The following is a 25,186-nucleotide window of genomic DNA, read 5'->3' as shown; positions in this document are numbered from 1 at the left end:
TCCTGGGGGCAGGGAGGGCAGAGGGGCCTGCAGAAGAGCCCCCTGGGGCTCTGTGCTGGCAGGAAGGGAGCGAGGATGCGGCTGCAGGCAGCGGGCTCTGGCCGGGCGCGTTTGCCCAGCTGGGGCAAACCAATGTGGGTCCTTACCAAGAACTCTCCAATCCTCCACGCCTGTTCTGTCTGGGCCAAGCGCTTGAGCTCCTTGCATCGCAGAAACTCTGCAGCCTCGCAGAAACTCTGCAGCCACGGCGAGAGCTTCCCCAGAGGCCTGCGGAGCAGCAGAGGTTGGGAGGTAGCAGCACAGCCTTGGGAAGGAGACCCTCTGTCCCCTCCTCTTGGCAGGGCTGCGAGCCTTTCCCAGCGCGTTATGGGAGGCTGTGGTGGGGGGCAGCGTGCACTGGGTTCAGTGGCCAAGGCAAGGCCACGGGACAGCCACCATCGGAGGCAGCTCATGCTGCCGGCCAGAGATCCCCCAGAGCAACCCTGTGGCATCAGCACACCCTTGCCCACATAACTGCTCAGCTCTGAGATCTGTACCTTTGCTACGCTCTCACTCTGGTCTCTCATATGAAAGTAGAGTGGGAGAAGGCTCCTGTGCACTGTCCTCTTCATTTTCTTCGTCCTTTGCCGCAGCACAGCCTCCGTCACGGCTTGGAAGAGGCAGATGGAGTGCTCCTGCACCTGGCTGGACGCCTGGCAGGGAGGAGGACAGGAGGAATTTCAGCATTAGCGTGGCTGATGTGAAGGGAGCTCCCAGCACTGTGAGATGCTTCAGCGCTGGATCCTTCCCAGAGGAGCTGCTCAGGGGCAGCTGCAAGGCCTGGTGCCCGTGAAGGGCAACGCAATCGGTTGCCATCGCAGGCTGCCCGCCAGCCACCCCACTTTCGCCACCAGCCGCACCAGCCATGCCCAAGCAGAGCTCCCCAGTGTTATAAGTTGCCCCCTTAATTAATTTTCAGAGAGCATTGCATTAATAATAGAAAGGAAGTTATTGAGTAAGCAACAGCAAGCAAAACAGCGCTGGGCGGCAACGGAGTCTCGGCTCCACCAACGGCACGCACCTCACCCCCCCCAGGGTCCCTTTTTATATCTTGGTAATTCCGGGATTACGCAGCACATCCTGGTATATTCTGCGACTGTGTGCACTGTTGCTAGGGGGTCGTCTCTGTCCCTCTGGTGGTCGTGAAGATGAAGGCCGTAGTCTTCCTCGGCGTTGTGGTTCAACTTCTTTTTTTAGTTGGTCATGTTGGCCCAGCGTGAGACAGGAAGGCAAGATGTTGATACACTAGTTTAACAACTTATCAGGAGATGGTTACATGAGCTTTGCAGCAGGGTCTTTGAACGAAAGAGGCAACTGAGATGCAGAAGGAGAGAAGGGGAGGGGGTTCTCTTTTTTGTTACATTAAGCAAAAGAATTTTCATAGTGTCTAGCCAAGTATTATCCAGCTCCTTACTTCAGCAGGGAGCTTTTGCAACTCCTGCTCCTCAAACGGAACTCCTTGTTTTTATAATACAAAAGACAATGAACAAACATTTATTGTGTATTACATGGTGAGGCCGCCCCTCAGGTGCTGTGCTCAGCTTTGGGCCCCTCAGTACCAGAAGGACATCGAGGCCCTGGAGTGTGCCCAGAGCAGGGCTACAAAGCTGGGGAAGGGCCTGGGGCACAAGTCCTGTGAGGAGCGGCTGAGGGAGCTGGGGGTGGTTGGTCTGCGGAAGTGGAGGCTCAGGGGAGACCTCATTGTACTCTACAACTTCCTGAAGGGAGGTTGTGATGAGGAGGGGGTCAGCCTCTTTTCTCAGATAACTAATGATAGGACTTGAGGAAATGGCCACAAGTTGTGCCTGGGGAGATGGGGGACATGGGGATGGGGATGGGGACTTGGGGGCGGGGATGGGGACATGGGGACAGGGATGGGGACATTGGGATGGGGACATGGGGATGGGGACATTGGGGTGGGGATGGGGACATTGGGGTGGGGACATTGGGGTGGGGACATTGGGATGGGATGGGGACATTGGGGTGGGGATGGGGACATGGGGATGGGGACATTGGGGTGGGGATGGGGACATGGGGATGGGGACATTGGGGTGGGGACATTGGGATGGGATGGGGACATTGGGGTGGGGATGGGGACATGGGGATGGGGACATTGGGGTGGGGACATTGGGATGGGGATGGGGACATTGGGGTGGGGATGGGGACATGGGGATGGGGACATTGGGATGGGGATGGGGACATGGGGATGGGGACATTGGGGTGGGGATGGGGACATGGGGATGGGGACATTGGGGTGGAGATGGGGACATGGGGATGGGGACATTGGGGTGGGGACATGGGGATGGCACCGTGAGCACGGGGAGGTGGCCGAGGATGTGGGGCTGGGGACGTGGTGGGGACACAGAGGGGGACCTGGGGATCCAGGTGGGGACATGGGGACGTGGGGGGGGACATGGGGACACGGGGGGGGTCCCGGCGCCCCCCGACCCCCCCGCCCCGTGCAGTGCAGCTCGCCCCTGCCCGGTCTGCGCACCCAGGACGTCTGCTGCCGGGGGGCCGGCGTGGCCTGGGGGGTGCACGAGTGCCAGCCCTGCGACGCCGACCCCCGTAAGGCAGCGGGGTTTTTTTTGGGGTTATGGGGTTGGGGGGGGTTCTGCGGTGTGGGGGGGGGGCTCACTTTGTCCCCCCCTCCCCCCCCCCATTTGCAGCGAACCCCCCCGCCGTGGGGCAGCACCCCTGCCCCAAAGGTTTCCGCCGCGCCAACGGCTCCTGCGTGGGTGAGTTTGGGGAGATTTATTTTTGGGGGGGTTAAAAGGGGATGGGGGGGGTTTTGGGGTGCTGACCCCCACCCTGTGTGTGTGCGTCCCCCCCCCAGATGTGGATGAGTGCCAGGAGGGGGGGTTCTGCAAGAACGGGCTCTGCACCAACACCCGGGGCAGCTTCGCCTGCCTCTGCCACGAGGGCTTCATCCTGGACTCGTCCCGGAGCAGCTGCATCTGTGGGATCGGGATGGGATTGGGGGTGGGGTTGGGGGTGGGGTTGGGGTTGGGATTATGGGTGGGGTTGGGGTTGGGATTGGGATTGGGATTGGGATTGGGATTGGGATTGGGATTGGGGTTGGGGTTGGGGTTGGGGCTGGGATTGGGGTTGGGGTTGGGATTGGGATTGGGGTTGGGATCGGGATGGGATTGGGGGTGGGATTGGGATTGGGATTGAGGGTGAGGTTGGGGTTGGGGTTGAGATTGGGGTTGGGGTTGGGGGTGGGGTTGGGGTTGGGGGTGGGATTGGGGATGAGGTTGGGGTTGGGATTATGGGTGGGGTTGGGATTGGGATTGGGATTGGGGTTGGGGCTGGGGTTGGGGTTGGGATTGGGGGTGAGGTTGGGGTTGGGATTGGGATTGGGATTGGGATTGGGATTGGGATTGGGATTGGGGTTGGGATTGGGATTGGGATTGGGATTGGGGTTGGGGCAGGGGCTGGGGCTGGGGCTGGGATTGGGATTGGAATTGGAATTGGGGTTGGGGTTGAGGTCGGGGCAAGGCCTGGAATTGTGGTAGGGATTGGGATTGGGGTTGGAATTGGGATTAGGGTTGGGATTGGGATTGTGGTTGGGATGTGGATGGGGATGGGGTGAGGAGGGAGTAGGGGTTGGGATTGGAGTTGGAGTTGGGATTGGGAGGGGATGGGGATGGGATGGGGATGGGGGTGGTCTGAAATGGAATAGGGATTGGGATTGGGATTGGGATTGGGATTGGGAGGGGATAGGGAAGGGAAGAGGAAGGGGAAAGGATTGGGGTGGGATGGGGATGGAGTAGGATGAGGTGGGATTGGGATGGGAACAGGATGAAATGGGATTGGGGTTAGGACCAGGACTAGGACTGGGATTGGGATTGGGATTGGGATTGGGATTGGGGTTTTGGGGTTGGGATTGGAATTGGGGTTGGGATTGGGATTGGGGTTAGGACCAGGACTAGGACTGGGATTGGGATTGGAATTGGGGTTGGGATTGGAATTGGGGTTGGGATTGGGATTGGGGTTAGGACCAGGACTAGGACTGGGATTGGGATTGGGATTAGGGTGACCGGTACCACCCCCCCGCCCCCCCCCCCCCAGCCCACCAGGTGATCTCGGAGGCGCGGGGGCCGTGTTACCGGGTGCTGCGGGAGGGGCGCTGCGCGCTGCCCACCCTGCGCAACATCACCCGCCAGATCTGCTGCTGCAGCCGCGTGGGCAAGGCCTGGGGGCCGGCGTGCCAGCGCTGCCCCCCCTTCGGCTCCGGTGAGCCCCCCCGGGACCCCCCCAACCCCTTGGGATCCCCCCAAAAAAACCCTTTAGGGCGGACCCCCCCAAAAAAAAACAAAAACCCTTTGGGGAGCCTCCGTTTCATGGGATTTGCACCCAAAGCCACGGGCTCACCCTTTGGAGGGGGGTTTTTTTTGGGGGAGGGGGGTAATTTTTTTTGGGGGGGGGTCCATTTTGACACCCCCTCCCCCCCCTTCAATTGCAGAGGGGTTCAAGGAGATCTGCCCCGCCGGCCCCGGCTACCACTACTCGGCCTCCGAAGCTGGGACCGCCGCCCGTGAGCCCCTTGTCCCCCCCGCTTTGTCCCCCCCCACCCCCCCCGGCTGCCAGGACCCCCCCTCACCCCATTGCTCTGCCCCACAGCTCGCTGGCGCCCCGGTCGGCCGCCCCCCAGCAGGTCACCGCCTGTCCCCGAGGTGCCACCGCGGGTCCCCAAGGTGCCACAACGCGTCCCCGAGGTGCCACCACGCGTCCCACACGTGCCACCGCGTGTCCCCGAGGTGCCACCACGGGTCCCCGATGTGTCACCACCTGTCCCCGAGGTGCCACAACGCATCCCCGAGGTACCACCACGTGTCCCCGAGGTGTCACCACATGTCCCTGATGTGCCACCACGTGCCCCTGAGGCACCACCGCATGTCCCTGAGGTGCCACATGTCCCCAAGGTTCCACAGCGGGTCCCTGAGGCGCCACAACGTGTCCCCGAGGTGCCACCAGATGTCCCCGAGGTGCCACCAGACGTCCCTGAGGTGCCACAACGCGTCCCCGAGGTGCCACCGCGCATCCCCGAGGTGCCACCACCAGCCCCCGAGGTTGTCATCGTGCCTCGACCCACCCTGGGGCTGCTGGGACCCCTCCCCACGCCACCCGGCCCGGAGGGTCCGGCACCAGGTAGGGCTGGGGCACTTGTGCACGGCTGCACACGTGTGTGCACCGTTGCATGCATGCATGGTTGCAGATGTGCGCAGGGTTGCACTGTGTGCAGCTGTGTGCGTGCATTCATACACATCTCAGCACAGGCGTGCAAGGTCACACGTGTGTGCATGTGGCTGTGCACTTGTGCATGGTTGCATGCTTGCATGGCTGCATGTGTGCAGTTGCATGTGCACGTGTGCTCAGTTACATGTGCAAGCAGTTACGTGTGCAATTTGCATTTATTCAGTCTCGTTTGTGCACAGTTATAGGCGTGCACGTTACATGTGCAAGCAGTTACGTGTGCAATTTGCATTTATTCAGTCTCGTTTGTGCACAGTTATAGGCGTGCACAGTTACACACGTGCGTGTTACACGTGTGCACGTGTGCACGGTTTGCATGCATGACTATTTGCACACGTGTGCACGGCTACATGCATGCCTGCTTACACACGTGTGCACAATGCCTACTTACACACGCCTACACGTGTGCATGTGTCCTGTATGCCTATTTGCACACATGTCCACAGTTGCATGCATGCTTGATTGCGCACACGTGCACAGTGTGCATGCGTGCATGTTTGCACAGGTGTGCACAGCTGCACGCCTGCCCGTTTGCACACACATGTGTTACTCACGTGTGCCCGCTTGCAGCCGCCGGCAGCGTGTGCGAGCGGAACCCGCGGATCTGCGGCCCCGGGCGCTGCGTCCCGCGCCAGGGCGGCTACACCTGCCTGTGCCACCCCGGCTTCTGGCTCAGCACCCAGGGCACCCACTGCATCGGTGAGCGGCGCCCGGCCCCTCCCTGGGCACCCATGTCCCCGTGCACCCACCTCCCCCTGCACTCATTTCCCCGTGCGCCCATTTCCCTGTGCACCCACCTCCCTGTGCACCTGTTTCCCCATGCACCCACCTCCCCATGCACTCACCCGTTTCCCCGTGCACCTATTTCCCCGTGCAGCCACCCATTTCCTCATGCACCCATTTCCTCACGCACCCATTTCCTTCTGCACCCATTTCCCCATGCGCCCACCTCCCCATGCACCCACCTATTTCCCCATGCACCCACCTCCTCATGTACCCACCCATTTCTCCGTGCACCCATTTCCCCATCTATCCACTTCCTTGTGCACCCACCTCCCCGTGCACCCACCTCTCCAAGCCCCAATTTCCCCCTGCCCCCATTTCCCCATGCACCCGTTTCCCCACGCACCCACCCATCTCTCCATGCCCCCACCTCCCCGTGCCCCCATTTCCCCCTGCCCCCATTTCCCCACGCACCCACCTCCCCACTCCCCTCTCCCCCTTCCCTCCCACCCACCTCTCCATCCGTCCCCACTCCTGTCCGTCCGTCTGTCCCCATTGCCGTCCGTCCTCCCGCCTGCCCAGACGTGGACGAGTGCCGGCGCAGCCCCCGGCCCTGCGCCCCCGGCCGCTGCGAGAACACGGTGGGGAGCTTCCGCTGCGTCTGCGGCCCCGGCTACCGGCCCGGCCCCGGCGGCACCGACTGCCAAGGTCAGCAGGGACGGGGGGGGGACAGAGGGGGACAATGGGGACAACGGGGATGGGGCTGAGGTGGCCGTGTCCCCGTAGATGTGGATGAATGCGCCCAGAGCCCCTCGCCCTGCGCCCAGAGCCGCTGCGAGAACTTGCCCGGTGGCTACCGCTGCGTCTGCCCGGCCGGCTACCAGGCCAGCACGCCCACGGGACAGTGCCAGGGTGAGCGGGGACACCGGGGTGTGGGGACACCGGGCTGTGGGGACACTGGGTGTGGGGACACCGGGGTGTGGGGACACCAAGGGTATGGGGACACCAAGGGTATGGGGACACCATCTGCGTGTTCAACACCCATGGGGTCATCGTTCATGGGGTCACCATCCATGGGGTCACCGTGCCATAACGCCACCATCCAAGAACTCAACATCTATGGGGTCAGCAGCCATGGGGTCACCATGCCATAGTGTTGCCAGCCACGGGGTTAAACATCCATGGTGAACCCATCCATAACCTCCCAATACGTGGTGTCCCCATGCGTGGTGTCCCCATGCGTGGTGCCCCCATCCATGGAGTCCCCATCCATGGTGAACCCATCCATAACCTCCCAATACGTGGTGTCCCCATCTGTGGTGTCCCCATCCGTGGTGTCCCCGTCCGTGGTGCCACCACCCACGCCCTCCCCGCGGTGCCACCACCGCCGCCCCCTCTCCGTGCCGCGCAGACATCGACGAGTGCGAGAACCACCTGGCCTGCCCCGGCCAGGAGTGCGCCAACACGCCGGGCTCCTTCCAGTGCCGGCCGTGCCGCGACGGCTTCGAGCTGCGCCATGGGCGCTGCGCAGGTACCCGCGTCCCCCCACGTCCCCCCTGTCCCCCCGAGGGGGGGGCCAACCCTTAATTGTGCCACCCCCTAGACGTGGACGAGTGCGCCACGGGCTCGCCCTGCGGTCCCCACGGCCGCTGCAGTAACACCGAGGGCTCCTTCCACTGCCAGTGCCGGCGCGGATACCGGGTGGGTGCCGGCGGCGCGCCATGCGCGGGTGAGTGGTGGGGGCGGCGTGGGGATGGTGCCGTGTCCCCCCCACACCCGACGGCCCCCCCACAGCCCCCATCTGCCCACAGATGTCAACGAGTGCCTGGAGGGCGACTTCTGCTTCCCCCACGGCGAGTGCCTCAACACCGAGGGCTCCTACAGCTGCCTCTGCGCCCAGGGCTATGCCAGCACCCCCGAGGGCACCGCATGCGTTGGTCAGAGCCCGGCATGGTCCCGGTCCCTGTCCCTGTCCCTGTCCCTGTCCCCGTCCCCATACCCATCCCGGTCCCATTGCAGTCCCCATTCTCATTGTGGTTTCTATTCCAGTTGCGGTTTTTTAGTCCCAGTTAATCTACTCAGTCCCATCCCCGTGCCTATCCATGTCCCCATCCAATCCCAATCCTATCCCCATCCCAATCCCATCCCCATCCTATCCCATCCCAATGTCTCTCCCTGTCCCCATCCCATCCCACCCCAATCCCAACCCCCATCCCATCTCTGTCTCCATCCCATCCCCATTCCCACCCCAGTCCCCATCCCCATCCCAATCCCATCCCCATCCCACCCCAATCCCATCCCCATCCTACCCTTTTTCCACCCCAATCCCACCCCAATCCCATCCCATCCCTTTTCCACCCCATCCCCATTTCCATCCCAATCCCAATCCCACCCCAGTCCCATCCCATCCCACCCCACCCCTCCACCACCCACCCACGCATCCGGGTACCACGGGGTGCCACCAGCCCCTTGTGTCCCCCTCTTTCCCCATATCCCCCCTGCCCCCGTGTCCCCCCCCTGTACCCACGTCCACCCCGTGCCCATGTCCCCCCCGTCCTCACCCCGTGTCCCCCCCCAGATGTGGACGAGTGCCAGCGCGGGGACGTGTGCCGGGGCGGCCGCTGCGCCAACACCGACGGCGCCTTCGAGTGCCACTGCCCCGCCGGCTTCCGCACCGACGCCGAGCGGGCCCAGTGCCACGGTGAGGGGCTGGGGGGTTGGGGGGGGGGGGATTTTGGGTGCCCCCCACCCTGGGGCTGGCGGTGAGGGTGGCCCTGTCCCCGCAGATGTGGACGAGTGCCAGGAGCACGGGGCCGAGTTGTGTGGGGCTGAGCGCTGCGAGAACTTGCCCGGATCCTACCGCTGCGTGCCCGCCTGCCAGCACGGCTACCGGCCCCGGGACGGCGGGGGGTGTGAGGGTGAGCGGGGATTGGGATTGGGATTGGGATTGGGATTGGGGTTGGGGTTGGGGTTGGGGTTGGGATTGGGATTGGGATTGGGATTGGGATTGGGATTGGGGTTGGGGTTGGGGTTGGGGTTGGGATTGCGATTGGGATTGGGATTGGGATTGGGGTTGGGGTTGGGGTTGGGGTTGGGGTTGGGGTTGGGGTTGGGGTTGGGGATAGAGATAGAGACCAATAGTGGATGGGTTTAGGGACTGGGATTGGGATGGGGATGGGAGGGGATGGGATTGGGGTGGGATTGGGATGGGGATGGGGCCATGGGGACGGGGATGGGGCCATGGGGACAGGGACTGGGGCACGGGGATGGGGATGGGGGTACGGAGAGGCTGAGGGGACCCTGCCCTAGGGGACAGCGGGGACACCACTATGGGGTTTAGGGGCAGGGGGATTTCTCCATGGGGTTAGGAGGGGGACGGACAGCAGGGGCCATGGCATGGGGGACATCAGGGACAAGCCAATGGGGCACAATAGGGACAAAGCTATGGGGGACATGGAAAAAACAACGGGGATGCTGGGGACAAGCCAATGGGGTCGAGGTGCAGGGGGACTTCTCTATGGGGTCAGGATGGGGATGGGCAGCAGGGGACATCAGGGACAACACCACGGGAGATAATGGGGACAAAACGATGGGGGACATTGGGGACAAGCCAATGGGGCCACTGGGGACAAGCCAATGGGGTCGAGGTGCAGGGGGGCTTCTCCATGGGGTCAGGATGGAGACGGAGAGCAGGGACCATCGGGGGACAGTGGGGACCCCCCCATGGGGCTGAGCTTTTGGGGGACGGCTCCACGCTCCCCCCCCCAATGTCCCCACCGCCCCCTCCCCCCAAAAAAACGTCACCTCCCCGCTTGCAGACGAGGACGAGTGCGCCGAGGGGGGGTCCCGCTGCGGCCCCCACGCCGCCTGCCACAACCTCCCCGGCTCCTTCCAGTGCGCCTGCCACCAGGGCTACGAGGCCGCCCGGCACGGCCACCACTGCCAGGGTACGGGGACAGCGGGGACAGCAGGGGGGGGACACCCAGAGTGACACTGAGCCCCCCCCCTTCGTGTTTCCCCCCCAGACGTGGACGAGTGCGCGACGCTGCCGGGGGTGTGCGGGGCGGCGCGCTGCGAGAACGTGGACGGCTCCTTCCTCTGCCTCTGCCCCGACGGGGGGCACGAGTTCGATCCGGTGACGGGGACGTGCGGGGGACCCCCCCCAGCGACCCCACTCCTCCGGCCCCCCCCGGAGCCGTGGAAGCCCCCCCGGGCTTGGCGGCGTGCTTCAGCCCCGCCTGCGGGGTGCTGGCGCCCAACGTCAGCCGGCAGCAGTGCTGCTGCAGCGTGGGGGGCGCCTGGGGGGTCCGCTGCCCCCCCCCGAGGCCGTGCCCCACGCCTGGAACCGGTGGGGACATGGGGACGCTATGGGGGGGGGAGGGGATTGGGGATGGCGTGGGGTGGGAAGGGATTGGGGTGGGAGTGGGATTGGGGATGGGGATTGGGATTGGGGATGGGGATGGGGACGGGGATAGGGATGGGGATGGGGATGGGGATGGGGATGGGGATGGGGATGGGGATGGGGATGGGGATGGGGATTGGGACTGGGATGGGAAGGGATGGGGATAGGACTGGGATGGGATGGGATGGGATTGGGATTGGAGTGGAGTGGGATGGGATGCGATTTGGGATGGGATGGGATGGCGATGGGATTGGAGTTGCAATTGGGACTGGGATGGGATGGGATTGGGATGGAGATAGGATTAGGATTGGGATGGGATTGGGATAGGATTGGGGGGGTGGAGATGGAATTGGGATGGGGTTGGTGATGGGATTGAGATAGATTGGGATTGGGACTGGGATGGAATGGGGATGGGATGGCGATGGGATGAGGATGGGACTGGGACTGGGGTGGGAAGGGATTGGGATGGGTTTGGGGTGGTGATGGGATTTGGGATGGGGATGGGGATGGGATTGTAAAGGGATTGGGATTGGGGTGGGTATTGCCAGGGATTAGGACTGGGATGGGATGGGATTGGGATCGGGGTGTGGATGGGGACAGGGATGGGCTGGGGATGGGGTCAGGATGGTGCCAAGGTGCAGGGGGGGTGACACCTCTGTCCCCCCCCCCAAGCCGAGCACCGAGCCCTCTGCCCCCACGGGACCGGCCAGACCACGGGGCCCCAGGGCTCAGCAGCAGGTCAGTGCGGCCGCGGGGGGGGCACAGCGATGGGGCCCTCCCATTTGGGGGTTCCCTCCGTTTAGGGACTCCCCCCCCTACTCAGGGGCTCCCCCCTGTATTTAGCGGTTCCCCAATGTTGGGGATGCCCCCCCATTTTGGGGATGCCACCCCTGTTTTGGGGCTCCCCCATTTATGGGATGCCCCCCGTTTTGGGGACTCACCCCCCCTAATTTGGGAATGGCCCCCATTTGGGGGACTCACCCCTCCCATTTTGGGGATGTCCCCATTTTTCAGGGTGCCCCCTCAATTTGGGGATGCCCCCCCTATTTTGTGGGGTTACGCCCCTCCCCTTTTGGGTGCATCCCGCCTATTTTGGGGCAATACCCCCCCTATTTTGGGGTTCCCCTCCTATATAGGGGCTCCCCCGTTTCGGGGGTGCCCCCCCCAATTCCGAGGACCCTCCCCCTGACGTCGCCCCCCCCCTTACCCCCTTACCCCCCAGATGTGGACGAGTGCCGGGTGTTCGCGCCGCAGCTGTGCCGGGGGGGGGTCTGCATCAACGCCGCCCCCGGCTTCAGCTGCTACTGCCCCAGCGGCTACTACTACGAGCAGGAGCACCTGCAGTGCGTGGGTGAGCACCCAGCACCCCCAGCACCCCCCCAGCACCCCCCCAGCACCCCCAGCACCCTGACCTCAGCACCCCCAGCACCCTACTTGTGCCCTGGGTGCACCCTGCCTGCACCCTGAGCACCCTACTTGCATCCTGAGCACCCTGAGCACCCTGCCTGCACCCTGAGAGCACCCTACTTGCACCCTGACTGCACCCTAAGAGCACCCTGTGCACCCCGAGCACCCTACTCGCACCTTGAGCACCCTGCGCTCAGCACCCTGAGCACCCTGCCAGCACCCCCAGCACCCCCAGCACCCCCAGCACCCTGACCTCAGCACCCTAATTGTGCCCTGGGTGCACCCTGCCTGCACCCTGAGCACCCCGAGCACCCTAATTGTGCCCTGAGTGCACCCTGAGCACCCTCTTTGCACCCTGAGCACCCGACTTGTGCCCTGACTGCACCCTGAGTGCGCCCTACCTGCACCCTGAGCACCCTAATTGTGCCCTGAGTGCGCCCTACTTGCACCCTGCCTGCACCCTACTTGCACCCTGAGAGCACCCTGAGCACCCAGCCAGCACGCTGAGCTCCCTACCTGCACCCTGAGCACACAACCTGTACCCAGAAAGCACCCTAAGAGCACCCTGGCTGCACCCTGAGCACCCTGGCTGCACCCTGAGCACCCAACTTGTGCCCTGCCAGCACCCTACCTGCACCCTGAGCACCCTGCCTGCACCCAGCCAGCACCCTGAGCACCCAACTTGCATCCTGAGCACCCTGAGCGTGCCCTGTCTGCACCCTGAGCACCCAACTTATGCCCTGAGTGCGCTCTACCTGCACCCTGAGCACCCTACTTGCACCCTGCCAGCACCCTGAGCACCCTGCCTGCACCCAGCTCACACCCTGAGAGCACCCTGCCCACACCCTTCCAGCACCCTGCCTGCACCCTGAGCACCCTGCCAGCACCCAGCCAGCACCCTGAGCACCCAACTTATGCCCTGAGTGCACCCTACTTGCACCCTGAGCACCCAACTTGTGCCCTGCCAGCACCCTGCCTGCACCCTGAGCACCCTAATTGTGCTCTGAGTGCACCCTGGCTGCACCCTGAGCACCCTCTTTGCACCCTGAGCACCCAACTTGTGCCCTGAGTGCGCTCTACCTGCACCCTGAGCACCCTACTTGCACCCTGACTGCACCCTGAGCACCCTGCCTGCACCCAGCTCACACCCTGAGCACCCTGCCCACACCCTTCCAGCACCCAGCCAGCACCCTGAGCACCCTGAGCGTGCCCTACCTGCACCCTGAGCACCCTAATTGTGCTCTGAGTGCACCCTCCCTGCACAATACCTGCACCCTGAGCACCCAACTTGTGCCCTGAGTGCACCCTCCCTGCACCCTCAGCACCCTGCCTGCACCCTGTCTGCACCCCGAGCACCCTACTCGCACCCCAAGCACCCTGCCCTCAGCCCCCCGAGCACCCTTCCAGCCCCCCGAGCCCCCTTCCAGCCCCCCCCCCCGTGCCCCCCACCCCCTTGCCGACCACCACCGCCCCCCCCCCAGATAACGACGAGTGCCAGGACGAGGACGCGGAGCCGTGCATCGGGGGCCGCTGCGTCAACACGGTGGGCTCCTACTTCTGCTCCTGCGCCCCCCCCCTGGTGCTGGACGGCTCCCAGCGCCGCTGCGTCACCAACGACACCCGCGCCATGGGTGAGGCCACCCCCTGTCACCCCCCCCGTGTCACCGTCACCCCCCCCGTGTCGCCCTGTCCCCACGTGTCCCCATATCCCTGCCCTATGTCCCCGTGGCCCCCCATCCCCGTGTCCCGGCACTGTCCCCTGATGCCCCCCCCGTGTCCCCATGTCCCACATCCTGATGTCCCACGTCACCGTGTCCCCACGTCCTGTGTCCCCATACCCCCATGGCGCTGTATCCCCCATGTCCCCAAATCCCCGTGTCCCCGTGTCCCCATGTCCCACGTCGCCTCCCCTTGTCCCACATCCCCCTGTCCCACGTCACCATATCCCCGTGTCCCCATGTCCCCATGTCCCACATCCCTTCATCCCAGTGTCCCCCATTGTCTCCCCACATCCCACATCACCTCCCCATGTCCCCACCTCACTGTGTCCCCATGTCCCCGTGTCCCCATGTCCCCATGTCCCCGTGTCCCCATGTCCTCGTGTCCCCGTGTCCCCATATCCCCACGTCCCCGTGTCCCCATGTCCCCATGTCACTGTGTCCACATGTCCCTGTGTCCCATATCCCCACGTCCCCCGTTGCCTCCCCACGTCTCACGCTGCCTCTCCGTGTCCCCACACCCCCCGTCACCATATCCCCATGTCCCATGTCCCCATGTCCCTGTATCCCTGTGTCCCTGTGTCCCCATACCCCACGTCCCCATGTCCCACGTCCCTTTATCCCAGTGTCCCCTGTTGTCTCCCCACATCCCACGTCACCTCCCCATGTCCCACGTCCCCGCATCTCACATCCCCATGTCCCCATGTCCCACGTCCCCATGTCCCCGTGTCTCCATGTCCCCATGTCCCTGTGTCCCCATGTCCCCCGTTGCCTCCCCACGTCCCACGCCACCTCCCCATGTCTCCACGTCCCCCTGTCCCCATGTCCCCATGTCCCCTGTCCCCACATTACCATGTCCCCATGTCCCTGTGTCCCATATCCCCATGCCCCACGCCCCACATCCCCATGTCCCCATATCCCCCGCCGCCTCCCCGCCTCCCCACGCCCCCCGTCACCGTGTCCCCGTGTCCCCCCGTCCCCAGAGGAGGACCCGGCCGTGTGCTGGCAGGAGGTCGGCCCCGACCTGGTGTGCGGGCGCCCGCGGCTGGACCGGCAGGCGACCTACACCGAGTGCTGCTGCCTCTACGGCGAGGCCTGGGGCATGGACTGCGCCCTGTGCCCCGCGCGACACTCAGGTGCCACCGCCGTGTCCCCGATGGCCCCGTGTCCCCACATCCCCATGTCCCCGTGTCCCCTACGTCCCCATGTCCCCGTGTCCCCATGTCCCCACGTCCCTATGACCCCACAGCCACGTGGCCCCATAGCCTCATGTTGCCATGCACCCGTGTCCCCTACGGCCCCTTGTCCCCTTGTCCCCATGTCCCTAAGGCCCTATAGCCTCACATCCCTGTGTCCCCATGTCCCCCCATGTCCCTGTCCCCCCCCCCATGCCCACGTCCCCATGCCCCCTCCCATGCCCACGACCCCCCCATCCCCTATACCCATGTCCCCATGTCCCCATGTCCCCAAGACCCCACACAGGGGGACCCCCACCCTGCCCCCCTCCTACCCCAGCAATAGGGACCCCCCCCAGACCCCCATAATGGGGACCCCATGGGCACCCCCCAGAGTGGGTCCCCCTTAGACACCCCCCCCATGATTGGGACCCCTTGGACCCCCCCCATAACAGGGACCTATTTGCCCCCCCCAATAATGGGAAACCCTCCCACCACCCCACAACGCCCCCCCCCAATGGAGACCCCTTGGGCACCCCCCATATAACAGTGCCCCCCCCACCTCTTTACACCCCCCCCCTTAGCATCCCCAATTTTTAGGACCCCACCCCACAACCTGCCCCCCCCCCCATTTTTTTTTCTCCCCCCCCCCCCCCCCCCCCAGATGACTTCGAGTTCCTCTGCAACGTCCTGCGCCCCCCCGGCCCGGGGCTGGGCCCCCCCTACGAATACGGCCCCGAATACCCCCCCCACTACGGGCTGCCCTACGGCCCCCTCCCCTTTGGGGGTCCGGGCCCCCGCCTGCCCCCCCCGGGGCTGCGCGCCGACTACGACCCCTATGGGCTGGGGGGGGGCTACGACCCCCGCGGGGACGCCCTTTACGCCGCCCCCCCCTGCTACGAGGACTTGGAGGATTTCGAGGGGTCCCGCCGGGGCCCCCCCCGCTCCTCCCGGCCCCGCAGCCCCCCCAGCGCCCCCCAGGACCCCCCCCCGTGGCTCTTCCAGCCCCACGGTGTGGCCGAGCGGCTGCCAGCAAGGACGGTGAGTTTGGGGGGGGGGGGGGGGATTGAGGGGTTTTGGGGGGGGATTTTGTTTTTTTTATGGGGAGGGGGCTGACGGGGACCCCCCCCCGCAGACCCCCGGGACGAGGCGCTGCCGCCGGAGCTGTGCGGGGTGCTGAGCGGCTGCGAGCATGGGCACTGCGTGCGGGTGCCCCAGGGCTTCACCTGCGCCTGCGACCCCGGCTACCGGCTGGACGCGGCACGCGTGGCCTGCGTGGGTGAGACACGGCCTAATCCCGGCCTAATCCGGCCTAATCCGGCCTAATCCGGCCTAGTCCCGGCCTAGTCCCGGCATAATCCCGGCCTGATTCCGGCATAATCCCGGCCTAATCCGGCCTAATCCGGCCTAGTCCCGGCATAATCCCGGCATAATACGGCCTAGTCCGGCCTAGTCCCGGCCTAATCCGGCCTAATCCGGCCTAGTCCCGGCATAATCCCGGCCTGATCCCGGCATAATCCCGGCATAATCCCGGCCTAATCCGGCCTAATCCGGCCTAGTCCCGGCATAATCCCGGCATAATACGGCCTAATCCGGCCTAATCCCATCCTAATCCGGCCTAATCCGGCCTAATCCCGGCCTAATCCGGCCTAGTCCCGGCATAATCCCGGCCTAATCCGGCCTAATCCCGGCCTAATCCGGCCTAGTCCCGGCATAATCCCGGCCTAATCCGGCCTAATCCCGGCCTAATCCCGGAATAATCCCGGCCTGATCCCGTCCTAATTCCTTCATAATCCCGGCCTAGTCCCGGCCTAATCTGGCATAATCCAGGCCTAATCCCAGCCTGATCCCGGCCTGATCCCAGCCTAATCCTGGCCTAATCCCGGCCTGATTCCGGCCTGATTCCGGCCTGATCCCGGCATAATCCCAGCCTGTTCCCATCCCAATCCCATCCCATCCCAAACCCCAGTCCCAGCCCAAATCCCACCCCATCCCATCCCCAATCCCACTTTAATCCAACCCCCAATCCCACCCTAATCCAACCCCAAATCCTACCCCAATCCTACCCCAATCCTACCCCAAATCCCGATCCCATGCCCATTCCATACCCCCAATCCCAATCCCACCCCAATCCCATCCCCACCCCCCCCAATCCCATCTGCAACCCCTTCCCACCCCAGTCCGACCCCAAATCCAATCCCAATCCCACCCCAAATCCCAACTAAATCCCAATCCCGCCCCAAATCCCAACCAATCTCAGTCCCACCCCAAATCCCTTCCCATCCCAACACAAACCCATCCTAATCCCACCCCAATGCCATCCCAAATCTCACCCCAATCCCATCCGCAACCCCTCCCCACCCCAGTCTAACCCCAAATCCAATCCCAACCCCAATCCCACCCCAAATCCTACCCAATCCCAATCCAACCCCAATCCCACCCCAATCCCCCCTCAAATCCCCCCCAAATCCTCCCCAATCCTACCCCAATCCCCCCCCAAATCCCCCCCAATCCCACCCCAATCCCATCCCAATCCCCCACAATCCCAATCCCCCCCAAATCCCACCCCAATCCCATCCCCATCCCCCTCAATCCCACCCCAAAACCCACACAATCCCAATTCCACCCCACCCCAATCCCACCCCAATCCCATCCCAATCCCATCCCAATCCCCCTCAATCCCACCCCAATCCCCCCCAATCCCAATCTCCCCCAATCCCCCCAAAACCCCCCAATCCCACCCCAATCCCACCCCAAATCCCCCCCAACCCCCCTTAATCCCCCTCCCCGACCTCCCCTGACCCCCCCCTTTTCCCCGCAGACCTCGACGAGTGCTCGGAGGCCGCCCTGTGCCGGGGGGGGCGCTGCCTCAACACCCCCGGCTCCTTCCGCTGCCTCTGCCCCCCCGGCTCTGTCCCGGCGCAGGGACCCCCCCGCTGCGTCCCCGCGCGCCCCCCGGCCTGAGCCCCCCCCTCCCCATCCCGGGGGGGGGGGCCCTGTATTTATTGTCTGTATATATCGGAGCTGGGGGGGGGGGGATGGAGAGACACTGGGGGGCACCGTCCGGCATCCCCCCCCCGCCCGCTGTGGGGTGAGGTGGGGGGGGGGCTCCTGGGGGTGCCCATGGGGGTGCCCGGCCCCCCGCTCCCTCCCCCCCCGTCCATGTGAGCCCCCCCTCACTTCCCCCCCAATTTTTACAGAATAAAGGTTTTCTATAAAATGAGCTGGGGGGGGGGGAGTTCTTTCATCCTAATAGGGTCGGGTGGGGGGGGGGCTGTGGTGTCACAGGGACTGGGACCCCAAATGGGACCCCCCCCTCATGAGTCTGGACCCCCCTACTTGGGACTGGGACCCCTCTATGGGTTTGGGACCCCCCCCAGTGGGACTGGGACCCCCCCCATGTATCTGCTCCCCCCCTCAATGTGTCTGCCCCCCCCAATGGGACTGGGACCCCCCCCATGTATCTGCTCCCCCCCTCAATGTGTCTGCCCCCCCCAATGGGACTGGGAGCCCCCCATGTGTCTGGGACCCCCCCCCCCATGTGTCTGGGACCCCCAACCCCCCCCAGTGACCACAGCGAGCCCGTCGCGCTTCGAGCCCCCCGTTTATTGCCCCCCCTCGTCCAGCAGCCCCCCGTCCTCCTCGGGGGGGTCCGGGGGGGGCGCAGCGCGGCGCTGACCCCGTGCAGCTCCAGCAGCTGCTGGAAGGCCGCCAGCAGCAGCAGCGCCGCCGTCACCCCCAGCAGCAGGTAGGCTGGGGGGGGGGGACACAGCGGTCAGAGACCCCCACCCCCCCGTGGAGACCCCCACCCCATGGAGAGATCCCCATGGAGACCCCATCCATGGAGACCCCCCCCCAATGAAGACCCAATCCGCCATGGTGACCCCATCCATGAAGACCCCGCCACCATGAAGACCCCACCCCAATGGAGACCCAACCACCATGGAGACCCCAACCATGAAGACCCCAACCACCATAAAGACACCACCATAAAGACCCCACCCCAATGGAGACGCCAACCACGGAGACCCCAACCATGGAGAACCCAACCACCATAGAGACCCCAACCATGAAGTCCCCCAACCACGAAGACCCCAACCACGAAGACCCCAACCATGAAGACCCCGCCACCATGAAGACCCCGCCCCAGTGGAGACCCAACCACCATGGAGACCCCAACCATGGAGACCCAACCACCATAAAGACACCACCCCAATGGAGACCCCGACCACGAAGACCCCAACCATGGAGACCCCAACCATGAAGACCCCACCCCAATGGAGACCCCGCCCCAGTGGAGACCCAACCACCATGGAAACCCCAACCATGGAGACCCCAACCATGGAGACCCAACCACCATAAAGACACCACCCCAATGGAGACCCCAACCACGAAGATCCCAACCACGAAGATCCCAACCATGAAGACCCCAACCATCTAAACCCCAACCATGGAGACCCCAACCATGAAGACCCCAACCATAAAGACACCTCAGGGACAGCCCTAGGGCCACCACGGCCACCGTGCGGCCTTGGGGACGTGGTGGCCTTGGGGATAAGATGGCGCTGGGGACATGGTGGATATGGGGCCGTGGGGGCTATGGGGCCATGGGGGCTATGGGGACGTGGTGGCCCTGGGGACATGGTGGCCTTGGTGACGTCATGGCTTTGGTTGCCATCATGGCTTTGGTGACGTGGTGGCCTTGGTGACGTCATCACCTTGGTGGCACGGTGGCCTTGCTGACATCACACCCTTGCTGACGTCACGGCCCCGCGCGCCCGTCCCCATGGCAACCGCCACTTCCGGCCCCGCCCCGCCGCTCCGCCAACAGCTTCCTCCCGCGCTCCTCACGTGACCGGAAGCGGAAGCGCCATGGAGCCCCCGGGAGCGGCGGCGGGGCTCGGTGCGGACCCCCCGGCGCCCCCCCCCTCCCCCGACCCCCCCTCTCCTCTCCCCGCAGCCCCCAAGCGCCGCGGCCCGGGCCCGGCCCCTCCGCGGATGGCGGAGCCGCGGCCGCTCTTCGACGACACCAGCGGCGGGGCCGCCCCCCCCCCCCACGGCCCGGCCCGGGCCTACGGGGCCCCCCCGGCGGCCCCCCCGGCGTCCTCCGCATCCCGCCTGCCCCCCCCCGCCGCCGCCTTCCTGGCCGAGCCCGTGTCCAGCCTGGCCGCCGCCTACGGCAGCAGCTTGGCCAGCCAGGGCCGGGACATCGTGGACCGGAACGTGAGGAGCGGGATAAGGGGGGGTGGGGGGAGAATTGGGGGGGCTGGGGGGGGGCGGCGGGGGGCTGTGGGGGGCTATAGGGGGCTGCGGGGGGCTACAGGGGGCTATATGGGGCTAGGGGGGCTATAGGGGGCTCTAGGGTGCTATGGGGGGCTATTGGGGGCTACGGGGGGCTATGGGTGGCTACGGGGGGCTGTACTCGGCTCTGGTGAGGCCGCACCTCGAGTACTGTGTTCAGTTTTGGGTCCCTCGCTACAAGAAGGACATGGAGGTGCTTGAGCGGGTCCAGAGAAGGGCGACGAAGCTGGTGAGGGGCCTGGAGAACAAGTCCTACGAGGAGCGGCTGAGGGAGCTGGGCTTGTTCAGCCTGGAGAAGAGGAGGCTCAGGGGCGACCTTATCGCTCTCTACAGATACCTTAAAGGAGGCTGTAGTGAGGTGGGGGTTGGCCTGTTCTCCCACGTGCCTGATGACAGGATGAGGAGGAATGGGCTAAAGTTGCGCCAGGGGAGTTTTAGGTTGGATCTTAGGAAGAACTTCTTTACCGAAAGGGTTGTTAGGCACTGGAACAGGCTGCCCAGGGAAGTGGTGGAGTCACCATCCCTGGAAGTCTTTAAAAGACGTTTAGATGTAGAGCTTAGGGATATGGTTTAGTGGGGACTGTTGGCGTTAGGTCAGAGGTTGGACTCGATGATCTTGAGGTCTCTTCCAACCTAGAAATTCTGTGATTCTGTGATTCTGTGACTTATTGGCTCAGCTCTGGTCAGCAGAGGGGCCCTTAGCAAACATGGGGCAGCTTCCAGATCCTTCTCACAAAAGCCACTCCTATGGCCCCGTGCTACCAAAACCTTGCCAGGTAAAACCACTACAGGGAGGCGCATCTCATCTGGTGGTAGCAGGCCAGTGTCACATAGACCCTCCCATGATCAGCAAGCCCAAAGTTCTACCAGTTGCACCAGTCCCGAAGCTACGTGTTAATGTGATGAGTCTGCTTGTCAGCATCGATCCCCCCTATCGGAAGGACAGAGGCAAACACAACCTGTGCCCCTGATCCTTTAAGTAGTCGCCCCAAAGCCCTAAAGCCCCTTTTTTTACTAGGCATTAGTAACAAAAACTTGAACAAGGTGGAGATAAATTAACTTGGCTACAGCATTAAAGATGAGCTTTGCGCAGTGGTCAATTGCTGGCTGGCTTGAGGCGCGTGGCTGAGGGTCTCTAATGAATTGTACGACTGATTCGGGCGCGTGGACAGCGCATGTGGTTACGGGGAAAGTATATGTAGCAGAGAAAAATGGCAATAAAGGCCTTCTGCTCAAGAGGCATCGGGAGACCGTGTCTTTCATCCCTTCAGGTCTGCCCCCTTCCAACTCAGGATATTGTATGATTCCAAGTGTGGAACCCAGCATTTGGCCTTGAATGCCACGCAGCTGGATGCGGCCCGTTGATCCAGCCTGTCCAGATCCCCTTGCCCAGCTTGGTGTCGCCCACGAACTTACAGCGCCCGGTGGGGCCCATCCAGCCCAGGCACGTGTCACATGGGACCCTTGGTGACCTCCCTTGGTGACACCCCAGGGGTCCGCCTTATATGACTGCAGCTGTGGCTCGGACCCTCAGCGTTGGTGCACGGCAGTGACGGACAGGGCAGGAGCACTGGGCCTTCGAGGAGTCCCCGAGCATAGCCCACGCCTGCCCGAAGGAGCCTCCGTTTTCTATTTGAGAACTCTCCCACTCCAGAGGCTCCTTCTGAATCTGATGAGGAGGGAGGCATGCCCCCCAGGCAGCCCAGGCTGGCCTGGCAGGAGACCTGGTCTTCTGAGGGCAGCAACCGGCCAGCAGAGGACAGCTTGCTGGCAGAGGACAGCACCCCGGTAGAGGACATTTTGCCAGCAGAGGACAGCTTGCTGTCAAAGGGCAGCAGCCCGGTAGAGGACAGCAGCCTGGCAGAGGACAGGAGACCAGCAGAGGACAGCTTAGTGGTAGAGAACAGAGGTTTGACAGAGGACAGCAAGAAGGAGTTGCAGTTGCTGGATCCCAGTGAGTCGTGAGTCCTCTCTGTACCCCTCCCTGCCACTGTAGGGGTGGACAAAAACACCACCTGAACTCCCACTCCATCCACTACCCGTCCCAGTCCCCTAAAGTCCCGCTCGATAGTCTTCAGGCTTCTATCTTCAGTAGTATCACTGCCGGCCTGGACTATCAAAAGACGATAGTAATCAGAGGGGAAAACCAGGTTGGGAAGCTTTCTGGCAACGTCCATGACCCTAGCCCCAGGGAGGCAGCAGACTTCCCTACGGGTAGGGTCAGGCTAACAAATAGGGCCCTCTGTTCCCCTCACAAGGAAGTTGCCTTCTCAGGGGAACAGAGGGAACTTCTCAGGGTCCTTGGTGGCCTCCAAGTTAGCTCAGCGTCATGGCACCGAGTCACTGTGAAGGAGCTGCTGGAATAACGAGACAACAACCTAGTTCTATTAAAATATATATTGCTCTTTTGAGGACTGCTGCGGGGCTAGCAGCAACACAGCAGTGGAAATCTCCGTCCTGACATTGCCTTATGCCTTGACGTCAGGATCAGGGTGGTTTGAACTGCCAGGGAACGGACCATGGGTTCCGGGTCTTTCTCTGAAGGCTGGAGGACTGCAAAAGAAAGAAGAGCAGAGATGAAAACCCACTCCTTGCAGAGATCCCCAGGCATCCCCTGCAGAGCATGCCAGCCCCACTCGACTCTTCCCCAGGCCAGGAGGAGCAGGAGGGACAAAGGAATCCGTTGAAAGCTGCTGCTCAGCAATGTCCCAAATGCAGCCACCAGTCCTTCCCCACCTGCGCACCACAGGTCAAGTGGGGCACCTTCACAAGCTGGTTCCCTCACCACCTGCCTCCATCCCTTGGGAGGATTCACACACTCCAGGAATCTCCTGGACTCTTTCCTCTCGCTATTGTGCTTCCCCATGAGAGCAAGGGCTAGCAATCGTGACCCTGCTCCTAGCTGCTTGTAGGCTGTCTCATCTCCCTCTTCGTCCTGGTTGCGTGCTCTACAACAGGCTCCCACCTTCTGTCAGCCTTACTGCCCTTTCCCCTGACTCTTCCTCAGGGACACTCAACCCTTTCAGCGGCACTGCCCAGCTCCAGGCTGGGAGGCCATTCCCTGACACCACAGGCTACCCCGTCTCCTCTCCCTCGTTCCTATGGCTGCATTGCTCCTCCGCCCCGAAGCATTTCCCTGGAGCAGGGCAAGGCACGGGGGCCTCTGCCGCTGTCCCCCCAGCCCTAGCACACCCCCCACTGCCCTCACTCACCTCTGAGGATTTCCTCCAGCTTCTCCTCGCTCTGGTCCTCGCAGTAGCGCGCAGCAAGACCTAGACACAGAGACCCCATCAGAGCCCCGCTCCCCAGCACGCTCCCAGCAGCACAGCCCCTGGCCTGGCCAGCCAGGCTGTGCCCCCTCCTGCACCCTGGAGCAAGGGCCCAGTCGGGGGGCTCTGGGGGCAACAGGGCAGTGCCTGGGGCTGCCAAAGGCTGCCCCAAGAGAGACCCAGGGGCTGGGCTCACCAATGAATCTGACGGCCTCAAGTCGCAAAAGGGTCTGAGTGGCCTGCAGGTAGGGCTGGCTCTGCTGCAGGTATTCTTCTACTCTGCCTCTGTCCTGCTGCAGCTGGAGAGAGAGAGAACGCAGGGTCACGGGGCTTGCACACCCTCTCCAGGGTCTCCTCCAGCATCCTGGGGGCAGGGAGGGCAGAGGGGCCTCCAGAAGAGCCCCCTGGGGCTCTGTGCTGGCAGGAAGGGAGCGAGGATGCGGCTGCAGGCAGCGGGCTCTGGCCGGGCGCGTTTGCCCAGCTGGGGCAAACCAATGTGGGTCCTTACCAAGCACTCTCCAATCCTCCACGTCTGTTTTGTCTGGACGAAGCGCTTGAGCTCCTTGCGTCGCAGAAACTCTGCAGCCACGGCAAGAGCTTCCCCAGAGGCCTGCGGAGCAGCAGAGGTTGGGAGGTAGCAGCACAGCCTTGGGAAGGAGACCCTCTGTCCCCTCCTCTTGGCAGGGCTGCGAGCCTTTCCCAGCGCGTTATGGGAGGCTGTGGTGGGGGGCAGCGTGCACTGGGTTCAGTGGCCAAGGCAAGGCCACGGGACAGCCACCATCAGAGGCAGCTCATGCTGCCGGCCAGAGATCCCCCAGAGCAACCCTGTGGCATCAGCACACCCTTGCCCACATAACTGCTCAGCTCTGAGATCTGTACCTTTGCTACGCTCTCACTCTGGTCTCTCATGTGAAAGTAGAGTGGGAGAAGGCTGCTGTGCACCGTCCTCTTCATTTTCTTTGTCCTTTGCCGCAGCACAGCCTCCACCACGGCTTGGAAGAGGCAGATGGAGTGCTCCCGCACCTGGCTGGACGCCTGGCAGGGAGGAGGACAGGAGGAATTTCAGCATTAGCGTGGCCGATGTGAAGGGAGCTCCCAGCACTGTGAGATGCTTCAGCGCTGGATCCTTCCCAGAGGAGCTGCTCAGGGGCAGCTGCAAGGCCTGGTGCCCGTGAAGGGCAACGCAATCGGTTGCCATCGCAGGCTGCCCGCCAGCCACCCCACTTTCGCCACCAGCCGCACCAGCCATGCCCAAGCAGAGCTCCCCAGCGCCTGGGCTGACGAGGAGACTGGGAAGGCCCTGCCTGAGTGCTGCCCACAGGGCCGGGCTGAAGGGCAGCCCTCGTTACAGGGGGCCCAGCTGAGGGCTCGGGCTCCCGCAGCACACTTACGTGGTCAAAGAATGGCAGGAGCTTCTCAGCCAGCTGCAGAGCCGGGCCACTGGCCTCCCTCCTCTCCACATGAGCCATCACGTTTCTCAGCACAAGCAGGGCCTTCAGCACCACGTGTGTGTTGGTGTCCTGCAGAGCCTCCAGGATGTCTGGCAGCACGACCTGAATTTTCCTTGCCTGTAGGAAAGACACCATTTCCCTTCCGTGAGGCAGTGAGAGACCACCCTGGGCAAAGGGCTCTGGTTCCTGAGCACCAGCCTCCTGCCTTGCTTCCTGGCAGCGGGGAGGGACGGGAGGGCAGAAGAGCAAAGCCCCAGGCTGCCAACATGGCTTTGCTTGACGATGGCCCGCTCACCTTCTCAGGGCTCTCTGACACGGTGCAGAGCCCTTTCAGAACCATCAAGCGCATCTCTGGTCTTGGGTGCCTCAGGTAGCTCTGGAGGTGCACTGGGTTACCAAAGTCCTCCAAAAAAATGTGATTGTGGCCCAGCATCTGCAAGAA

The 25,186-nt window shown here is 63.6% G+C and overlaps 2 protein-coding genes across 2 annotated transcripts in view; both read left to right on the top strand.

Annotated features, from left to right (window-relative positions):
• Positions 1-2,417: 2,417 nt before the first annotated feature.
• On the top strand, positions 2,418-17,685 carry LOC113840696 (latent-transforming growth factor beta-binding protein 4-like). The gene is given in 24 exon segments (XM_072029959.1): positions 2,418-2,607; positions 2,709-2,777; positions 2,876-2,998; positions 4,114-4,278; positions 4,508-4,575; positions 5,076-5,193; positions 5,869-5,997; positions 6,604-6,729; positions 6,808-6,933; positions 7,433-7,552; positions 7,625-7,750; positions 7,833-7,958; positions 8,600-8,722; positions 8,808-8,939; positions 9,840-9,968; positions 10,047-10,231; positions 10,234-10,369; positions 11,096-11,161; positions 11,646-11,774; positions 13,312-13,461; positions 14,532-14,684; positions 15,388-15,764; positions 15,859-16,002; positions 17,545-17,685. Coding segments are annotated over 23 exon segments (3,096 nt in total). The 5' UTR covers positions 2,418-2,432; the 3' UTR covers positions 15,904-16,002; positions 17,545-17,685.
• A 1,579-nt stretch (positions 17,686-19,264) lies between these two features.
• LOC113840667 (latent-transforming growth factor beta-binding protein 4-like) overlaps positions 19,265-25,186 on the top strand; it is a 57,185-nt gene continuing 51,263 nt past the window's right edge. The window contains 2 exon segments of the mRNA XM_072029958.1: positions 19,265-19,626; positions 19,684-19,946. Coding sequence (XP_071886059.1) covers positions 19,596-19,626; positions 19,684-19,946 — 294 coding nt within the window. The 5' untranslated portion in view covers positions 19,265-19,595.

This window comes from Anas platyrhynchos, chromosome 33, assembly GCF_047663525.1.
Source record: "Anas platyrhynchos isolate ZD024472 breed Pekin duck chromosome 33, IASCAAS_PekinDuck_T2T, whole genome shotgun sequence".
NCBI lineage: Eukaryota > Metazoa > Chordata > Aves > Anseriformes > Anatidae > Anas > Anas platyrhynchos.
Note: the sequence above shows the minus strand (reverse complement) of the source record. Positions and strands in the feature narration are given on the sequence as shown.